A 20,540-nucleotide genomic window follows, 5' to 3' on the forward strand; every position below is an offset into this window, starting at 1 on the left:
GGTTTGGAGTCTACCCGAGTCCAAGGTTGTGACTTTTTGTTGTACCTGGAGATAGAACTTCACTCTCAACATTCACTTATAGCTCAACGGACAGAGGAGGAAGGATTTGGGATGTTTCAGTTTTTGTTGTAAATAATGGCGTGTATAAAGGATTTGTACAAGGACAAAGCTCTTTTAGAAACCGAAAAGTTCGGCAATTCCTCTGATTAATATAAATATTTCTATTGTATTTCTGTATAAGGCCACAAAGGCCTGTAGTTTATTTGCCCTATAGCCCCCTTCAGGATGACCACTTGATCTTGTGATGATGTTTAGAAATGTTTTGCTATCAAAATGTATGAATTTGCTAAATAAATAATAATCTAATAAAAATAGTATTGTCTTATGCCACACAATGCCCCTGAAATGCTGAATAGGATAACACCTCCCAAGGGAACCTGGGTAAACATTTTGTATTCAAGAAATGTAGCTAAATGCTAAACTGAAGTCTTTTAAATTGACTACCGGTAATTTACATAAAGTATAGCATGTGTAGGCTATTACAGCAGTGGATTAAAGTTAGATTCCTACGGCCCATTCAATTAGGCCTAATAGCCAAGTAATTAACTGTAGACTATAGAAACCAATAGACTAATAGACATTCAATGTTGGTCTGTGCACACTCACATGTCCAATTGGAAAGAAATGCCAGAGAAGTTCAAACAATAGCCTTTGCGAAAATCACACACTTTGGGGCGTCTTTTACTCTTCAATTTCTCAACCCAATTCTAATGTTAATCCTAAATGATAGACACACTTTGCAGGTTCTGCCCTTTTTGAAATGATAAACTATAAAAAGGCCTATATAATGTATATGATGTGGAGGCTAGAATTGTAGGCTACAATTCAGTAGCCTAAGCCCCGGATCAAATGCTGGAGGTCTGCTCTCATTACAGCATCAACCCCCCACATGAAAGAGTCACACCTCTGGCTTCGCCTAGCCAAGACTAGTGTCTTCATTCACACCTCACCTACAATGAGCGTGTTAACAAAGGGCTGTTAGATCCTGTCTGGACTGTCTCTAGGCCCTGAAAACCACCGGCCTCAAACAAACCGACAAGCCTCAGTGTCTGTGTTGATTTGTTTCCCTCAATCCAGCTCTCCTTTCATCTGTCGGGGAAAGAAAACAGCACCTATATGTCCAATTAGACTAGACGGTTGCTTCCTCTCGGAGAAACTCAACTTTTCTGCAGTTTCTGTTAAAGAAAGTGTGACAGCCAGGGAAACGACTACCGGTAATTATAATATGGATGGAGCTTGATAGTTGGATAGGCCTCAACTCAACCCAACTTTAATATTAGGCTATAATAATGACCAATCTGATGATTTCATTTTCAAAGAGTCACTGAACTCTTTTATTGAACCGCTAGGGGCGCCAACTCGCCGAACCACTAATTAATAAATTCCTAAAACAGCTTTAGGCCTATATGGACTAAATTGGATTAAGTGGATCAGTGACAGACTGAGATATTAGACTATTTGGTGATGACCAATTAGCCTTTAGACATAGCCTGATCACCAGACTGTGTGTAGGATATATAGCCTACAGTTTAGGGAGAGAGGGGACATTGTTCCTGAATGCTCTCTTTTACAATGATGAAAACAACAATATTAAACGTTAAATAACGGTTATTTATTTAGGCCAAAGTAAGCTATGGCAGCAACTGCCACATTTTGGGGGAAGAAGAAAAAAGTTAACACAAAACTCAGGCTGCATGATGGCGCTGTGACAACCTGGACTGAAGCCCAACAATGTCTAATAAAGCCTGAATAGGATCTTAATTTCTTGGTTAAAAACCATGTTGTTCACAGACTGTTGTCACCCGAAGGAATAGCTAACAAGGGGGTGGGGGGTGGGGGTGTCGCTGTTCACACATGGCTCTCAACCTGGACTTGGGTGCGCCTGTCAAAGGAGACACATTGAAATAGGAGCGGACGAGACGCGGGATCAAAGCTGTCGGTCGGCGGGCGACCATTTGACAGAGGAGCGTCAAAGCCCAGGCAGACCGTGAGGAAGGATAGGCTACTATACCACCAACATCTTCACACACACACACACACACACGCACGCACGCACGCACGCACGCACGCACGCACGCACGCACACACACACACGCGCGCCTTTTGGTTGACAGCATAAAGTGGGGAGGGGAGAAAAAAGAAAAAAAAACGTTACCACTATTCCTTCAAAAGTTGTAGCTGTCATATAGATTAGCCTATGTTGCATAGTTGATTTCTCTATTGTTGACTAATGTGTTAGGCCTACTGTAAGTCGCTTTGGATAAAAGCGTCTGCCAAATGACGTAATGTAGGCTAATGTAATGTAATGTAATGAGAGTGTGTGATGGAGTCCCTAGAGAGAGAGAGAATAAAGCCCGTTTGAATTTGAATTTGAATTTGAGAGAGAGAGAGAGAGAGAGAGAGAGAGAGAGAGAGAGAGAGAACCTGAAGTGGACAGCCAGGTAGGCTAGGAGTCAAGACCAAATAGCTTACACCCCTGGTTTTACTTTAGTTAGGCCATTAAACTAGTTATCAAAATGAAATATTATAGGATAGCCTAAACGTGCGTGATTTGGTTAAAGAGATTAGAGATAGGCTACAGTATATTTGGCGTAGTCTGAAGTATGTCAAACAGCAATATCAGGCTATCTTGGTCCAATTGTTGCATGTCTATGGGATCAAATAACATCATGATCACATAGGCATTCAGGAATTGAGCGAGGGGGGCTCCTTTTTCCAAGCTTTGTCTGGGGGGAGGCCCACAGTCTCAGACTTTGAAACCCCCTGGCACACTCACACCTGCTTATTCATGCAATTATACAATCAGCCAATCATGTCGCAGTAGTGCTGTAGGTAGGCTATATATCATGCAGAAGAACGCATAGAGGTCAGCTCAGCAGCTTCAGTTAATGTTCACATCAAACAGAATGGGAGGACATGTGATGTCAGTGATTTGACCGTTGGTCACGACTGTTGGTGCCAGACGGGCTGGTTTGAGTATTTCTGAAACTGCTGATCTCACAACAACTGTCTCTAGAGATTGCAGAGAATGGTGCGAAAAAGAACTGTGGTGCAGAAGAGCATCTCAGAATGCAATACAGCTAACCTTGAGGCGGATGTCACTTTGGGAGCCGGTTGACACTGAGCTGAAAGCTGATAGGCTACCTATCCAGTATTGGTATACTGTCCCTCTAGTCTAGTGCTCAGTGAGTGTATAATGCCAAGTCAGCTTCTGTTTGGCCCACATTCATTGCAGTGGACTCCATCGTGTATACCTATTTGAATTAAGGTTTGCAAGTGAAAGGGGCCTACACTATTCAAATTCAGGTTTTCATTTTCTCAAAAATATTTTGTCCAATAATAATATTAGTAATAACTAAAAGTATTATTGTGGTAAATTAAAATCGAAAAAATATGAATATATTGTTGTCCTGTGAAATGAGTGAGTTAACAGGGGGTGCAAGCAAATGCAATAGCATGTCACATTCTCATTAGGGCCTGATACTTATAGACTTAAGGCCCATCAACCAAACTTGATGTCACTTTTTGTAACTAGAACAGATCATTTTGATAGGCTTTTAGTTCAGCAGAGTGCTTTTCCCCCAATCACACCCATGCCTGTCGCCTAACTGAAAACGACAGATGACAGGCTGACCACATTACCACATTTTGTTTTAGCTGCAGCGAAAGAAAAAAAAACATGGGGGAGGAGTTTTTTCATCCCAATGCATCAGCTGTGGGTTTGAGTGTGCATATGAATTCTGAGGTCAGAGGTCAGAGAGATGCAGCAGTTGGTGTGAGAGACTCAACGGTGTAGGGGAGCATATGGCGCTGAAACAGATCCCCGGGGATCCCTACCATCCTTGGGTGCTCAACTGACTGTGGCTGTGAAAGAACAATCAGTGCCGATGCGACAGGACATCATCCACTTTATTGGCAGTTCTACGATAAATCCTGTGCGAACTATTGATTGCATTCTTGAAGTTGAGCTGGGTCCCCTGAAGTCATACCACGCATACAATGAAGTCACACAGACAAGTCATTTTTTCTTTGTTTTATTACATCATCAGTTTAACGTCTCAAACACATGTTCTCACCTACAAATGCACAACACTGGCATTTTAATATACCACAGGCTCACAGTGGCAATGAGATAATAAATATATATCCACAACATAAGGTGCTGGTACCGTGTGGATGCACTGACGGAACAGGACGCTTCCAGCAGCCCACCTGTGTGTGCAATTCATTTAAAATGGCTTCCCTCTTTGCAGGGCCTTATAAAGACAGCAAAAAAAAAAAGAAAAAAAAAAAAGTGCAACCTCAGTCTTGAGCTTTGGCATCCATAACAGCTGTCCTAATGCCAGTTCGAAATTAAGAAACAACATTCATGTATCCGTTGCACACAAGTGAAGCCGCCACAGCAATATATTTTGCACAAAAATGAGACAAAATATGAAAAATAGATTGCAGCTGAGCTGTGGCGATGAGAGCCTGTCCTCTCTGTCCATTCATTCATAGAATCGGATAGCGGGACAGACGGGAGTCCACCGCACCCCTTTGAGTTCAAGGCAGAACCAGACTCTGAACACTCCTTGGAATTACTCAAGTATCTTCATCCAGTGCACTTTTCCCACATAACACATACTGTACATCCACTGTGGGTTATTCACTGTGTCTGCTTACAGTAACATGACCTGGGTTATCAGAGGTAGGTCCCCAGTGATGCTCGAAAAGCTCTCACCTTTCTTCAACAAACAAGACAAAACACAAACGGAAGAATAGAAAAATAGAATACAGAATAGAAAAATAAAATCATGGAAAAATATTGTTCTGACAAAGTGAACGAGAGCAAGTATGAAAAATAGAAAAGATAAAAGATGAAAACAAACTACGCCAGTGAGGTAGGTACTCTTTGGTCTAGACTGTGTTCGCGTACATTCACAACCTTTGTCTCCGTGGCGACAGTCTCTGGCCCAGCTGTCATACTGTACAGTATAACACATGTACTGTATTATGGAGCAGACTCAGAGCGCAGCTTCCTCTCATGCTACGCCACATACCGTAGTTGCCATGTTACAATGTTCATCACCATTTCCTCTGTAACCCAGCTTTGCATTTGGCCAGTGTTCAGTAAGTGACTGAGGCAACAACGGTCCCCGTACCTTCCACCACAGTGCTTCTCAGTGCTGATTTGATGCTCAGTATTGACTTGTCTCTTGACCAACAGCTTTCACAGTATTCAGCTCCTGTCAAGGACCCACACTGCTGAACACCCATCATCCACAGAGACTTCTGACTTCCAGCTTTCATGTCTTCTCAGTGGCACCCTGAAACATGCCACTACTGCAACAAAGTCATCACAGGGTTCACAAGGTGTTCAGGCAGTGAGAGCTTCTCTTGTTTTTTTAAATCAGAATTGGAACAGCCTTTCAGAAATGTATCCAAATATGAGAAAATGAGACTACAGCCAAAAACTTTGTTTGAAAAAAAAAAAAGTAGCTGTCATTGTCATAGTTGTAAAAAAGAGAAAATTTTGCATATGAATCGGGTCATTTTGTTGGTTGTTGAATCAGATGCTACCACTGCTGTGTGCCTGTAAATATATCAGTGATTTCTGAAGAGACTGAGTTTTGGCACACAAGATAAAAACTTGTCTATGGTACAAAAGTGGGAGTGCTCTTTGACCCAGCCTACGTTACCCAACGAGCACCACATCTATTCGACATAGTTTCTGATGGGAACGCAAAGGGAACGCTGGGATTTGAATGAGTTGACTTTTCCGTCTGTGTCAAACACAAGTATGGCGGGGGGGGGGGGGGGTTTCTTGGAGGTTTTCTTGGAGGCTTTCTTGGAGGTTTTCTTGGAGGCCACAGGTCACCAGCCACACATGCTGGCCTCAGATTGTTTCAGAGATTGTATGTGTGGTGTGTGGCTTGTAACAGCCCCGGTACAGCTCTACTGCCCCCTGGTTGGGGGGATTGAGAACTGCAATTCAGCAGTCGTCTCCTCTACCCGACACACACTAAAACACACCACCAAACACCATCACAATGGCAACAGAGTTCAGCTTGGACAAATGTTTTCAAGTGCGTGTGGGTGTGTTCAGTCTCACACCCACAATGTGCGTCTGTGTGGGTGTCTGCGAGTGTCCGATCTGCAACACGAGAGTCCATGCTTTGGTCAAGTGTTTAATATACCACAGGCTCACAGTGGCAATGAGATAATAAACATATATCCACAACATAAGGTGCTGGTACCGTGTGGATGCACTGACGGAACAGGACGCCAGTTCCTCTGCTGGCTGCTCGCTGTGTGTTCAAGAGCCAGAATCTGGCTGAGGCTGCGGCTCTTCTGATTGGCTCCGAGGGTTCCGCGTCTCTCTGCTGGCTTCTTCTCCTAGGTTGGTCATTTCCATGTCAGGCAGGTCCTCCTCAACGGGGACTGCAGCGTCCTCGCAGTATAAACACTCCTGAAGACCAAACACACGCATGGTAATTATGGTGTATGCAGAAGATTGGAGTGGGAAAAATATCCGTACACAGAAAAAATGCAAGTGTGCTGTGTAAGTGATGACGTAGTAGGGTGTCAGCCCTTTGCGATCAGAAATCCTGAAAATGCATCATATGCAGAAAATAGACTAATTTGTTCTCAAAAGGACAATATTTGACATTTTAAACTTTATCAACCCTGACTGCTATATCACAAAGTATCCATACGTAATGGAATGCTATTGATAGTGCAGTCAAGCACTCTTCCAGTTACTTTGGCCTCAAAACCCACGTTTTTAGATGGGTTCAACAAACATGGGATTTTTTGAAGGCCGACAGCACTATTTTTTGATTGAAACAGCTTTGAAATATCTTTAAATTCAACCATTTTCATGCCAAAATAACACCACTGAAACTGAGAAAAATAATTGATCATTATTATTAATAATGATCAATTTGAAAATTAAACATTAATGCATACTTGTGTGGAACCTGAACAAAATGACATTACAATCAATTTAAAGGTTTACTATGCAACTCTTTCATAAAAAAAAAAAATCCTTTCCCTTCAAAAACATCAATTTCCACACACACAATACTGTGGCAGTGTGTTTATGGACAGAGGCTGCCCCCTTACTGATTTTGGTGTTTACATTTGTTGACATTGTAGTGCTCCCACATGGGGGCTCAGCCAGCCAATAACATGGCTCATAAGGCAACAGCCCAGCCAATAGCGTTGCTGAGATGTTCTGAGGGGGATCAGCTCCAAACAGCTGTTTGGAGAGAATATCTCCATGGTTTGAAGGTAGGTGTGTGTTTATTTGTGCCTTCATAACATAACCGCTGTGAAACTATCAGAAAACAACTTTCAATCCATGCTTTTCAATGGTTTTCTGGCGCTCTCTCTCCCCATATATTGTCAAGCTCACTCGACCACATAAACACAGAAAACAATGTAAAGAATGTCTAACCACGAAAATACACACATGGGGCTGCGTCTGACCACATAAACACACTGCCACAGTATTGTGTGCATGAAAATTAAAGTTTTTGAGGGGAAACTTTTCTATACGGATAAAAAATGTTTTTTAATGAAAGAGTTGCATAGTAAACCTTTAATGGCTTCCCATAGACAACCGGCAACTGTAGAATTACTTATAGAATAATTGCGTTCAATTGTGTGTATATATGTATACTTTATTTCCCCTTTTCAATGTTTCAATAAAAAAAAAAGTTAAATTAGGTACTGCCTGGAAAGTGGGGCTGGGTGAGAACGGGGATCACAACGATGCTCACCTTAACATTGATAGCAGAAGGCAGGCCTCCTCTCCTCATCCAGGGGTGCTCGTCCATCAGCTCTCGGCGCTGGTCTGACGAGAAACGAGGCTGGTTCTTCTGCATCTGCCTCAGCCTCTCCTTGTCTTCCCGAAGGACCTTCTGGATGTCCCTGCAGGTCAGAAGATGGGCCAGTCAGAATTTAAACAAATCCATATAATGATCTACTACAGCTGTGGAAATTACAAAAATGAGAAGCTAGATATCAGCAAGAGGAATGGAATCTGCACACTATTTTTGCATCGTAAGCCTCTTCCTGACAGTGTGCAGATTCTTCTTTTCTTCCTGATATACTACTTCCTGTTGGTGGCTCACCTGGGTGGCATCTGATAGGTCATCATGACCTTGTTGTCAGCATTGTCCATAAGCAGCCAGATGGGGTCCTGGAGGACATATTTGATGAAATGTTCTCCCTCCCCGTGGCCCTGCGACTGGCTGCCCTCAGAGCCTCTTTTGGGACGAGTCACACTTTTGGCTTTGGCCTTGGTTTCGTGTTCCAGGGAGTCAATGCTGCCAAAGTACTTGCTGGTGTTGCTGCTCCCTGTAGGGGGTTTTGGATGGAGGAGGAAATGGTCAAAGGTCGAGTTGCTCTCTATTATAATGGCATCATAATAAACCAAAACAGTTATACCATGGTCTGCGTGAATCTTTTCTGATTGGCTGGCAGGTGTGCGTTAAAACTGTTAAACGCACACGTAGTCCGGTTCAAATCTAATCAAATGTTGTAAATTCATCCACTACACAACCTGCACAGCTGATTAATCAAACAGCGCAGCTAGCGTTATTTAACTTGCTACTTCAGGCTGACAGAGCCTATCTCATCATTCATGAAAATATTCATATTGATTTGGGGACAATAACACGGGTGGATAGCTAGCTTGTCTTGTTGTTAAATATAGGCTACCGTTATATTTACTGTTTGTCAACCGTATGCAATGTTATTGACTTTGAAAATTGCTAGCATAACAATGTTAGCTTTCTGGCTCAACTGAGCCAATTAAAGTGTTCTTCTATGAGCTGAGCGAACTAGATTCCCTGCACCATACCGGCTTGTATCCAAGGTTCCTCCTATTTACTGGAACAACAAACATTGTTTCCATTGCATGAGAAGCGGACGGGATGTAATGATTGTTCCAGATATTAGTCAGTTTCCCAAGTGTTGCTAGGTAAACAGAGTTCTGGCTTGTGAAAAACTTTATATTTTGATTGCTAAACTTGCACCAAAAATGTGTGAATGCTTTTAATTTATATTGTTGGCAAATGACCATGGTATAAGTGGGATAATCAACTCCTACGTGTGCGTTAAACCGTTTGAATGCACTTTGCGGAGGCAACTCAGCGTCGGGTGGTTCTTCGCCTCCACGTCGTGCATTACAACCATTTAACCGTTTAGTTGATTATCCCTTCCATAAACATTGAGTCCAAGCCTGGATGTTTGCCCACTGACCAGTTCTGCTGCCGGAGGCTCCGCTAGCCGACGTGCGGCAGCCGTGGGATCCCGAGCCAGAGCCCATGGAGCCGAAGCCCATGGAGCTGGTGCCAGAGTGGGAGTCCTCATGTTCCTGCAGCAGGATGTCCAGCAGTTCACTGGATGATGAGTTGCCGTCGCTGTGGGCCCAGTCACCTGGAGAGTCCATCTGCAAAGCAAGGCACCAACCATTAGAGATGTATTACATTACACTATTTAATAAGTAGCATTTGTTGATTTTGTGTCTGTTAGATAGGTTAATTTAGGAGGGGTCCAGGTGTAACCCGAAGAGATGTGTTTTTACTTGAGGTCAGTACTCTCTCAAGCCAGACAGTCTGTACTTCAGACCATTCAAATTTGGCCAAAGAGAAAAAAAAAAGCTTCAGACCAGAAGGAAGTTCAATGGTATTCGACCAATCACAACAGATGTAAACCTATCCGAGGCAGGTGATTGGGGAAATGAGTGGATGTCGCGCCTTGAGTGGACGTCCCAGTCCTGCCACATCGGTTTTGACCAACTTTCCCCTCCAAGAAGTACAGACGGATAGGCGGGAGCATTTGCAAATAGCGGTAGCCAAAATGTCTGTTTTAAGAGAGTATGAGGCCGGTGTAGTAACTGTGTAAATGTGTTGAATGAAGAAAAAAAGTCTCACCTGTTTGTGGTCTTCAGTCTTGCCGGTCGCTCCACTCTTCTCCCCTGCTGCTGCTCCTGTTGTGCTGTCTTGTCGCTCTATGGAGCGTTGCCCCTCCTCCATGCTCAGCAGGTTGAGTTGCAGGGGCGAGCTGCAGCGAGACTCAAACAGCGGTGGCGATGCAATGGGGGAGCGAGACACCGCCCCCTCTTGGGTCTCTGTGGCCGGAGCTTTGGATGGCTCTGGGGCCAGGCTGTAGGGGAAGGGCTGGGCTGCATAGGGAACTTGGGCCACAAACTGAGTCTGGACTGGGAAAGGCTGGGCCGTGAACGGCTGCTGGCTAGCATATGCGGCCTGGGGGGCTTGGAAATGCTGCTGGGTAGTGTAGGCAGGCTGCGTCTGGAAGGGCTGCTGGGTAGTGTAGGCCCTCTGAGGGGCTTGGTATGGCTGCTGGGGAGTAAAGGCAGGTTGGCCAGTGAAGGGTGGTTGTGTTTGGATGGAGTAGGCAGGCTGCGTGGCCTGGAAGAGCTGCTGGGAGGCATAGGCGGGTTGTGTCTGGGTCTGCTCAGGGAAGAAAGTTGGTGTGGGAGCGGCCCCCATCTGGGGCATTTGGCCTAACTGTCCTATTTGCGGGAAGAGGTAATTGGGCAGCACCAATGCCACCACGGGTGTAACAATAGAGGCGGCGTATGGAGCCGCAGCCGAAGGGGCTTGGCTGCTCTGACCCTCCCCAAAGCCCGCGGAGAGGGAGGGGTCGGTGCAGGGGACCTGGGCTGCGGCAGCAGGGGCAGTGGGGTAGAGCGGATAGGCCGGCACCATGGCTGGGTAGGAGACATTGAAAGCCGATAGGGAGGCTTCCGACGGGGACCAGGAGGTTTGGTTGAGGCCCTGGAGCGGAGGGCGGGGCTTGTGGTCAGACATGGCGCTGTCGGACGACTCGGGGCGCTCCATGCGCAGCTTCTTAGACTTCCGATTACGGCTGACCTTCTTGGCGGCGGACTCACGTCGTGTGGCACCTGGTTTGGACGCACTTCGGAGTCCAGAGCCATCTGAGGAGAGACAACACAACAAGGTTATTTTGAGCATTAAGGAGTTGACGAAATGCCTACAGCTGATTGTATATGTGCCAAAAACGTTCATAGAAATATGTCACCCTAGCAGTTTTCAATGCTGTTTTGTGTAGAGAATCAGGTATTGTGTGAAACATTCAATAAAGAGCTTTACGGGTTCATTTTGGACCTTGGTGGTAACTCTTAAAGCCTTGTACCTTCAGTATCCTTGTGGTCGGGCTGTGCATTGCAGAGCTCTCGGCAGCGGGTGAGAAAGGCTTGCTCCTCCTTCTGGGTGTGTGCAGCCAGCACCTGCTTGGTGAGGCCCAGCCTCTTATAGGCCGCCTCCTCCTGGCAGGGCGGAGATACCACACTGGCGAGCAGCGCCAGGCTCTCGGCAACATCCTCAATGAGCTCTGTAGATTAGACAAACAACCAATCAAAATACAGCCCCAAGCTATATTATCCACATCAGTTGTCATGACTTGAATCCAAATAACCGAGAAAAACTAACATGTTTATAGCTAGGTTTCCATATTTTTACGTGAATTGTGATCTATCAAATTATAAGGCTGAATAGAAATGGGAAATATCACTAAAAGTTAATCAATATGAAGATTTATCAAGGTTTCTACACATGCTTGAGGATATTTTTTGTCAATACAGAATACAATACAGTATAATATAATATAATACAATAATAATAATATAATACATAAATAATACATAAATATAATAATAATAATAATAATAATAATAATAATAATAATAATAATAATAATAATAATATAATACAATACAGAAATTATGCGATTCATAGAGATGGAAATGCTTTTGTCATATAAAATTATTTTCTTTTTTATAATTTCTTTTTTCGTGGACATGTTCTCAGTTTTTAATTTGCTTCAAAGATTTGATGGAAATTTAGCAGTATGCGTTACATACTGTATTTCAAAAGTAAAAAAAAAAACCTTGCTTGACAGTTGAACTAGAAACATAGTCTGTTGAACAGAAACATAGTTTATGTCAGGCCACGTGCTTTTCTGTGTTCAGTCATTTCTCTGTGAGAACAGGGACTCGGAAACTCACCAGACTCTGGCTGAGGCTTCTTGTCTCCTACATGGACTATGGTGCTGCTGTAACTGCACTGTGAGGTGATGGACAACACGCTCTCAGCCTTGCTGGGCAAGGTGAGTGGTGCCAGGGGGCCTCCCACCACGGCAATGGCCCCAGACGGACGCTTCTTAGGTGCTTTCATGTTTGACAGGCCTGGCTGGGGGTCTAGCATCAAAGAGTCTAAATGGGGACAGAGGGGTTCTCCGTTAGCTCAACCCGTGAAGCAAGCATCCTGACTCGGCCCTATCAAACACATACACTCACTGAAGCCTCTTCTAAACATGAAGTCTGGATCATGTCTGGCTAGCCAGAGCAGGATATTTTCCGGTTTTACCTTTCTAGGCATGAGGAGTCTTTGTTTAGAAACAGCTGGAAATGATCCGTATTCTCTCTGCCGATAGCGAGTAGAGTGGGCGGGGGGAGGGGGCGCGGTAGGGTGTATCATAAAAAGAAATGTGATGTGGAAACAGCTTTAGTGAATCCGTAACCAAACTTGATTAAAAAAAGATGCAGTTTTAACGGAAGATGCATTCCGACGCATTCAGGCGATAACGTGGGGTGGCAATGTGCCAGAAAAAGTGAGCGCTTGCCTTTGTTACATCGCCCAAAAGCCGCCAGTCAAAATACTGGTCGCACCGTCGCACTAACATTACACTGTGGATGATTTTACAAGTGGCATTCAAGTCATATCTGACTAGTTTTCAATTTATTTCTCCCCTCAAAAGTTAGGCTATATGTCTCGATATAGGCTGATGCAACTCTTGCATTTTTACATAGCCTACAAGACAGACAGGTCAGGAGGAAAAGAAACCATTCAAGCCGTTTGCAGCACTTGAGGAAACCGTGAGTTTGCTCGTTTAATTCGTTGATATATACGATTAATTAATAGGCTATGTGAACGTTAGCGGGTACTTTAGCCTATGCAGTAGGCTAAAAGTAGTAGGCTATCATCTCCTTGTTGCATTTTTAAACTGGCAGATGGGGGAGAAAGAAACAATTCAACTTTTACTTGTTTACTCACCTAATTTGGCTCTCTTCCAAATAATCCAGCCACGTAACTAACGCTACGTCCATTCATGAAAATAATGATCACCGGGACATTAATGGTTTGTAAAGTGTCATTTAACCACCCGCCCACTCAGACATACAGTACATGATCCGGAACATGAGCTGCCGGTGTTAAACAACAGCCGTTTTTCCAATAATGCTGATCCTGTACTAGGGGCTCAGATGGTAATGATCCACACTCGCGGGAGTGCGCATAAGGTGGCTAATTGTTTCTAAACATGCAGGCCGACCGGCTAGCAGCTGGTTACAATCCGGATTTCACTGCATGTTTAGAAGGGGCTTGACACTGTACACTGTGTGTGTGTGTGTGTGTGTGTGTGTGTGTGTGTGTGTGTGTGTGTGTGTGTGTGTGAAGATATACATACCTTGCATGTCGTTCTCAGAGCTTTTCTTGTCCTCATCAGAGTTGGAGGAGAACTGGTACTTCCTCTTGATAGGGACGTTACAACTCTCCAGGTACCTGGGAGAGAGAAAGGAGTCAGAAACATCATACATGCTAAAGTCATCAACTTAACACATGCACACACAGAGTCAGTCACTGGGCTGTCACTCTTTCCAAAATAAAGTTCAAATTAATTTGAAATGACACAAATCAAAGTTAATCGCCCCAAATAATTTTCTCCATGTTTGAAGGAACTAAAAAAGAAGAAGAAACACAGCCCTAACATGCTTACCTGTTGACACTGTCGAGGCAGCTGATCTGCTGGTAAGAGTAGACAGTCTGGTCTTTACAGGTCAGGTCCTCCATGCTAGCTGCAATACTGTCTTTAGCCTGCAGAGGGGGCACCAGGTCCTTCAAGCGTACCACTACACTCTTCATGGCTGCTGATGCTGCAGGAGAAAGACAGATGAGTTAGAGCATGCACACAATTATATTTCACAATGTGCCTGTATTTTAGACAAAATAATTTCATTACAAGTTATTAGTACCACAAGTCAGTATGGCAGGTACTTGTGAACATACAAACAGACCCAAATCATTTGCCAAATCAGATGGTTCAGCATTCTATATCAGCTGACCACATGCCAGCACGCATAGACCCGAATTTCTATAATTCAGGAGCGCACACGCGCACACGCGCACACACACACACACACACACACACACACACACAGACACACACACACAGACACACACACACACACACACACACACACACACACACACACACACACACACACACACGTTAGAATGATGCTAATGTGAACTCACTGTCAGTCTTCTTTTGGTCCGCTTTGGATAGAGAGGGTGAGGAGGAACGGGAGCGCAGGTAGACCTGGGAGTCCTGGTTCTTTTGCATGTGGACTCCCTTGCAGATCTCCTGGAAGGTCCTGGGGGGCTTGGCCTTGTCCGTCTCCTCCGCGGCGTTCCCGGCGGCATTCCCGTTGGTCTCGCTGGACGAGCCCACGCTCACCAGCTGCTCGTGGGAACCGTTGCTGCCATAACCGCTGGAGCCCATGTTGTGGACCGGCTAGTGACAGACCAGTTGTTATAGAAACTGCAGGGTATGTGCACAGAGTTGTCTATGTGTGTGTTAAGGTTTTGCATGGAGTCACTCTGTGTGGGGGACTAGGTTTGCATGTACACACCTGCAGTAGCAGCCTGTGGATCTGCTCACTGATTTCCTGGATGTCTGAATCCACGATCTTCCCGCCATGGAAAGCCTGGGCCGCAAAAACGTCTTCATTCACAGGACCCCTGAAACAAGCACACACACACACACACATCAACATAAGCACACACTTATTGTCATGTGAAGTGATGCTCATGTGACATTCTCAGAATATAGCTGTCATTACTACTAGGGCAGCTGTGTGCGTAAATATACTCACATGCGGACTTTGTGCCTGCCGATGACAAAGGAGACCTTGCGGCTCCAGGGGTTGACAAAGCTGGACCAGCTGGTGTCGATGGTGATGTACTCGCCGTTCTTCGTGCAGAAACGGATTGACGAGTGGTCAAACGGCTGGCCGGCGTACTGCAGAACTGTTGGAAGAAAGAGGTTTAACAATCGTTTCCCAATATATCGTTTTTTTTTTACTGCTGATGTTTGTTCCATTGAAGGAAAAAAACAATAACAAATTCAATGCCATTTTTAGTGTAATGAACTCCAAGTGTAAGAGTTTTAGCCCCAAATGGGAGTTGAAAAACAGCTGGATTTTGGACTTTAGCACTGTGACTGTGGTCAGAGGATGAAAAGGCAAGTTTCCAACCAATCAGCTGACACGATCGAGTGAATGAAAGAGGGTCTTACTCTTGCGATGCACAGCCAGCATGAAGGGTCGGTCAGCTGGGTGCAGGTGGAGCAACAAGGAGGTCCCGATCAGGTCCTGGGGGAGGTAGCCCAACAGAGGAACAGCCCTATGGAGAAACAACATGTTACACACACATTAGCATATAGCCATTCTGTGGACGTCACTGCCACAGGAGTGCGGTCACGGTGCCAATGTCTTTTGATACGTTTGGAGATACTTCTGCTCTCATTCTAAAATCCTGTATGATTGTAGAGGAGCTGCGTGCACTCACCTCTCATCCACATCCTCCAAAACACAGTTAGGCGTGTGTGTGGTGGTGAAGATACGCTTGTCAGAGGGGATCCTGGGCGCTGTGGAGAGAGCAGGAGAAATGTTAACATTGTTTGAATGTATTCATATGCGTGCGTGTGTATAGGACTGAGCGACCCTTTTTACACGTACACCAATATTCTGATCTAAATGTGACAAATACTGCAGTTATGACATGAACACAATCTAACTTCATTACTTGACAATAAAAAAAAAAGTAAAGTGCTAGACTTTTTCTCACATTATTTCTGGGTTTGTAGCTGATTGAACTGATTTATATAACATATGTTGATGTCACAGTTGCAGAAGTTGCTGTAGTTGCAGAAACAATATGTGTGTGTATGTGCACCTTCATATCCAGAGTGCACCCTCTCAGCCAGCAGGAGGCAGCAGAACTGCTCCTCGGCCAGCTCGGCATCCTGGACCTTCATCAGGTAGGGAGTCATACGGAAAGGATAGTACTGGAGATTCCCTTCACGCTCTTTACCCCCACTACACCAAACACACACACACGCACAAACAGCACAGTTACGTAGGTTAGTAGGTTGTACGTTTAGTTTAGAGCACAAATCACTGAACAAAGAGCAGGAAACTATGGATCAGAGAAGCCGTCTGGACTGCTGACACTCACCTGATGCGGCAAAAGAAGGACTTCTCCTGCATGCACTCCGTGGGAGAGGACTCTGAATAAGAGATGGGGAAGAAGAACAGGATTAATATATCACCTAATAGATTCAATGGACTATTTCCAAAAGCCACATCTGCTAGTCATCTAGATTCAACACACTGGTGACCGACCGGAACTGGGAAAATCTTTCACCGCAATGGCACTCAAGAAGACATAATATATATATATATATATATATATATATATATATATATATATATATATATATATATATATATATATATATATATATGTGGCAGGCAGGTGTGTGTGAGTTAGGTGAGCATTGGTTTCTGTGTGAGTGAGCATGTTAGTGAAGTCTGTGCTAAGCCTGTCTGCAGACTGGAATAGATGCTTGTGGTGCAGGTGGTGTGGTCCACTGCCCAATGTCTGCTCCCTGCGATCAATAAAGTATTTCTGATTCTGATTCATCTGATGTGTGGCTTTCCACGTGCCCTGACTGGGCAACACGGGGAATGGACTGACATGTGATATCTGTGTCCATAAAGCCAAAACTTTCAAGGCCTTGATTTTGTTCTCTCTCAAATTCACAAACTTTCAAGGATTTCACGGACCCGTGGGAGAGCCCTGGGGAATGAAAGCTTTCAGATGTGGCAGAGTGTTGGAGAGCGGCTGGTTACCTGCTCCTGTGCACATGCTCCATGACGGCAGGCGGTAGGGCGTGGTGAAGCTGTAGAACACGCTGACGTCTTGAGGCGTCAGGAACTCCACAAACTTGGCGTTGTTGAACACTTCCCGCTTGCAGTTCAAGATGGTCGCCGCCTGGTCCGAGATGAAGACAATCTTCCCCGTGATGAGCGAGACGGCCACGGCAAATATATCCTGTTGGACAAGGCAAACCACATCAATCAACCATGTCTGCTTTTTAAATCGGCGGTCAGCACTATCCCATACAAGCCTATATCAAATACATCAAGTCAGCTATCAAATACAACCACAAATTCCCCCATGGGACTACACAGAAGCAGTAGCACCTCCCTGCTGTCGGGCGGCGCTGTGGGGTACTTACAGTGTTTTTGAGGGTGTATTCGGAGGTGATTCTTTTGATTTCCTCTTTGGTGTAGGATGACACGTCTGGACCTGGTGGCTGGCTGTCATTGATCATCAGCATCTGGTAGTACTCCTCATTTGCTGCCGAGCCAAGAGATGCATATATAAATACACGCATGATCTCACACACAAGGTCAGTGAAAAACACGCTACTCTAAGCAACATTGAGCATTGAGAAATTGAACAACTAAAGTTGAATTCTCAAAGAAATATGTCATTTGAATCCTCAAAGAAATGTCATTGCAATATTCTACAATGAAATGATGCATGTTGGTAGTGATGTGAAGAGTGATGATGTATGAGAATGTGCATGAAAAAGTGCCAGGGGAGGGGGCTCTTACCTTTCACCTGGTTGACACAGCTCAGGGCATATTTGAGGGTGTCCATAGTGCTGGACTTGCCCTTGCTCCTATTTTCCAATGCCAGGTGCCTCTTCAGCTCCTTCAGGGTCTTGAAGAGCTCCTTCTGTGTCTTAGCTTTGGCCGACTGTTCGCTACTGCAGGGGGTGCATGAGACAGATACCTGTGCGTCACTGACTGTTCGCGACACTACCTGGACACCCTCCATCTAGTCTAGTGTGTTCTAACATTAATTCTGGTGTTTCCTGGTAAAGTGACTCAATTGGAAAATTCCCTGATATTACCTAACTTAGGGGATGCACCACTAAAAACTACATGATATTCCAGTAATTCCATGGTCAGTGGAAACACTGGAAGGCAGTTTAGAAGAGCAGAAAAACAAATTATATTTTTTTCTTTTCCCAAACAATCTTGACAAGTGTCTCGCTGACTTGAAAAAAATCTCTCTTCAACTGTTAGGCTTTCATTTTAAGACCAGTCAGGGTTAATTTACAGTAGTTGAAACCATCACTGATGATTGGTGCCCCCTGGCTGAGGAGTTCATGCATACAGTTGTGGTTGAGGTGTACTGTAGGCAACAGAAGAGGGGTGCGAACCTGCAGCCACTGGTTGAAGGGTTGTCTTGCTCGGAGCTCATCAGACTGAAGGCGTTGGAGCTGCTTGGCGCTGAGGAGCTGTGAGAGTTCGAGCTGCAACAGCAAACAACAACGATGTTACTGGAGGCAGCGTACACAACACAGGGGCAAAAAACAGATAACGACGAAAGAACAGCTAGAACTCCATATTAGTGAAGGTCACACAAACAAGTAGGCCACTCTCTGTCGCTGTTGTTTTTTTAACTTTGTTTTGATAGATTTTTAGAATGAACATGGCACAGACATAACAGGCACAGACAGAAAACAAAACATAGATTGCAAAGTGAAATGTGTTGAAATTGGGTGAAAGGATGCCCTTTGCTCAGATTGGCAGAGAAAAGTTGGTCGGCTGAACTGAAGTTGATGCACTAAATCTGTCTCTCCAGTAGATGGTTTTTTCCTATGTGCTTTAGCAGTATTTTGTTGTATGTAATTATGGTGATTAGCATTATCCTAAAAGTGAGAAAATAAGTTGTAGCAGCTCTAAGGCTGGATGGTTACTTTTTTACTCGCATATCAATCTACCAGGCTTTTTGCACTGTCGGTTTTTTGCAATTGAATTTTCTAATGATTCCTTTCAGAATGTATTGACAGGACACAGAATGAAAAACCAATATCAACTCTGGAACACTAAGAAGTTCATCTACCTACAGCGTCATCACCATTGTCAGATATACAGTAGTAGGTCATGCAAGCACAGAGATGAGTCAGAGTGCAGGTTATGCAACAACCAACCGGGCATTCTCACCAGGCCCAGTAGAAAATGACAAAATAACCTTCTGTGCGTACGTACGTGTGTGTCTGTGTGTGTGTGTGTGTGTGTGTGTGTGTGTGGAGGAGGGGGGGTGTCAGTGGAAACCTTGCATCACACAGAGCAGATTCATCAATAAACTACAAAATCTGGGAAGGATGCACCAGTTGGCCAGAGATAAGGATTTGAAGCAGGAACAAGGGAAGGCTAATACGCCTGAATCAATCCTTATTCAAACTCATGCTATTGACGTGACGTCACATCTTCCAGCAGCTATTACAGTCTTAGCTAAGTGACGGCCATGCATCAGATGTCTTCTTTGCCTGCATATTACAGAGTGTTCCTGTGGTGATCCCTCAGTGAGGCCCTGCCTGCAGCACCACACACAGCATCCTTAAGGAGTCTACTGACCACAAGTCAAGTCAATTGTATTTATATAGTGCTAAATTATAACAAGAGTTCTCTTGAGAGAGTGAGACAGCCTACTGTCCTACAACAATAGAAAATGGCCATGCCTATTACATCTAATGAAGCTTACTTCCGTGACCTAGATGGTCCTCTCTCCCCCGTGGAGATGGGAAGAAGACACTGAATTAAACACGGTTCAATGCGATGATGGATGTGCTCTCACCTCTTGCTCCTCGATGACTCCGTGATGGCAGAGTCCTTGCCATTGCTGCTGGAGCCGCCCACAGACTCGTTGCCGTGGGACTCGTTGCCGTGCGACTCGTTGCCGTGGGATTCCGTGCCGCTGCCGCTGGAGCCGCTGCCGCCCATCTCCACGTCGTCGTGCCGCTGTGGGCGCGGGCGCTTCCTGTCGTCGTGGGCGGAGGCGGCGCGCTCGTGGCTACTGTCGCTCCCCTCGGAGGCCAATCCCAGCTCAGACTCGAGCTGGGCGCCGCCCTGCCGGACGCAGCTCTCGCTGTAACTGCTGGCCATGCGGTGCAGTTGACTAATGGATCCACAGGAGGAGCCCTCCTCTTCCTCCACCTGGAAAGCCGCCCTCTCCCGGGCCCGGTTGCACCCGTCCATAGTAGAGTACAGGTAGCACTTTGGATTGCTGTCTTCAGACATGGGGTAGCACTTTGGATTGCTGTCTTCAGACATGGAGTAGACCGCAGGGCAAAAGCTGGGGAATTAGGCGATCTTACACTTGGGAATGGAATGCCGCCCTAGGGGTGTTGTTGATGCCTCTGGAGGGGTGGTATTCTGAATGAGGAAAACAAGAAAACATAGTTGAAAATATTGAGATGCAGTACAGAGCAGTAGGGTAGAAAACAAATCAATAGGTCCA

General features: G+C 45.1%; 1 protein-coding gene across 1 annotated transcript; it reads right to left on the bottom strand.

The window, feature by feature from the left end:
- Positions 1-6,198: 6,198 nt before the first annotated feature.
- per2 (period circadian clock 2) lies at positions 6,199-20,320 on the bottom strand (the record flags this gene model as incomplete). The annotated part of the gene is made up of 21 exons (XM_083637325.1): positions 6,199-6,511; positions 7,827-7,977; positions 8,181-8,402; positions 9,309-9,502; positions 9,987-11,014; positions 11,233-11,430; positions 12,104-12,310; positions 13,564-13,658; positions 13,873-14,029; positions 14,412-14,670; positions 14,789-14,897; positions 15,032-15,185; positions 15,454-15,560; positions 15,726-15,804; positions 16,113-16,255; positions 16,395-16,446; positions 17,072-17,273; positions 17,461-17,582; positions 17,843-17,997; positions 18,457-18,549; positions 19,878-20,320. 21 exons carry the CDS (start codon positions 20,318-20,320, stop codon positions 6,359-6,361), a joined length of 4,323 nt encoding a protein of 1,440 aa, XP_083493451.1. The 3' UTR covers positions 6,199-6,358.
- Positions 20,321-20,540: the final 220 nt, after the last annotated feature.

This window comes from Poromitra crassiceps (genome assembly GCF_964638095.1).
Source record: "Poromitra crassiceps genome assembly, chromosome: 5".
Classification (NCBI taxonomy): Eukaryota; Metazoa; Chordata; class Actinopteri; order Beryciformes; family Melamphaidae; genus Poromitra; species Poromitra crassiceps.